This window comes from Myotis davidii, unplaced genomic scaffold, assembly GCF_000327345.1.
Source record: "Myotis davidii unplaced genomic scaffold, ASM32734v1 scaffold449, whole genome shotgun sequence".
NCBI classification, from domain to species: Eukaryota; Metazoa; Chordata; class Mammalia; order Chiroptera; family Vespertilionidae; genus Myotis; species Myotis davidii.
Window position 1 is genome coordinate 983,874 of NW_006383007.1, and position 791 is coordinate 984,664.

A 791-nucleotide genomic window follows, 5' to 3' on the forward strand; every position below is an offset into this window, starting at 1 on the left:
GCCCAGAGAGGAGTCCTGGGACCAGGTTACAACGGGCCTGGCTGGTCCAGGTCAGGCCTTTTCATTTTATTCTACGTTGGTGGGAAATCTTTGGAAAGTCTTGAGCAGGGTTTTCTACCTCTTTATTTTTGCTTCTATGTATCACCTTAGAAGCAGTTACTAGAAATGGGAAATAAACTTCTGTTCTGATGCATATGGGATTCTGGATATAAGAGTTTGGGGAAGTGGGGGGAAATGGATGGAAAAGAAATGAATAATTTTTAAAGGTTTAGTTCCTATCATCCTGGGAGAGGTTAAAGATTCAGGTGGTTTTTTTTTTTACCCCCCCCCCCAAAGGACAAATATAAATGCCTTAGTCTTACAACCGAAGGCATCAGAATATAAATTCAATTATAGTAACCAATATACTTTACCTCCTTAGCTTTATTTTTGATAACCATAAAAAATGCAGTTCTTATTTTATGAATGTCTCTAGGTTTGACTACACTTGACCACCTGTTGGCCATCACTGGCACATCTGGTTTCTCTTAAGAAGTCCCTTCTCCTCTTGCTTTTTGCCTCCTCCACAGGCTGAGTCTGTCACGTTCACCATTGTGCAGCCCCCACGTCATGGCAGCATCGAGCGAACCACCAATGGGCAGCATTTCCAGTTCATCTCCACCTTCACTATGGAGGACGTCTACCAGAACCGAGTCAGCTACAGCCATGATGGCAGCAACTCCCTCAAAGACTGGTTCACCTTCACTGTTGCTGATGGGACGAACCCCTTCTTTATTATTGAGGAAGGAGGG

At 43.7% G+C, this 791-nt stretch overlaps 1 protein-coding gene across 1 annotated transcript in view; it reads left to right on the plus strand.

Moving 5' to 3' along the window:
- The window catches only part of FRAS1 (Fraser extracellular matrix complex subunit 1), a 479,756-nt gene that overhangs the window by 410,371 nt on the left and 68,594 nt on the right, over positions 1–791 (plus strand). Inside the window, exon 50 of the mRNA XM_006778222.2 lies at positions 570–791. Within this exon, the coding sequence (XP_006778285.1) occupies positions 570–791 (222 nt within the window). The remainder of the gene's footprint in view (positions 1–569) is intronic.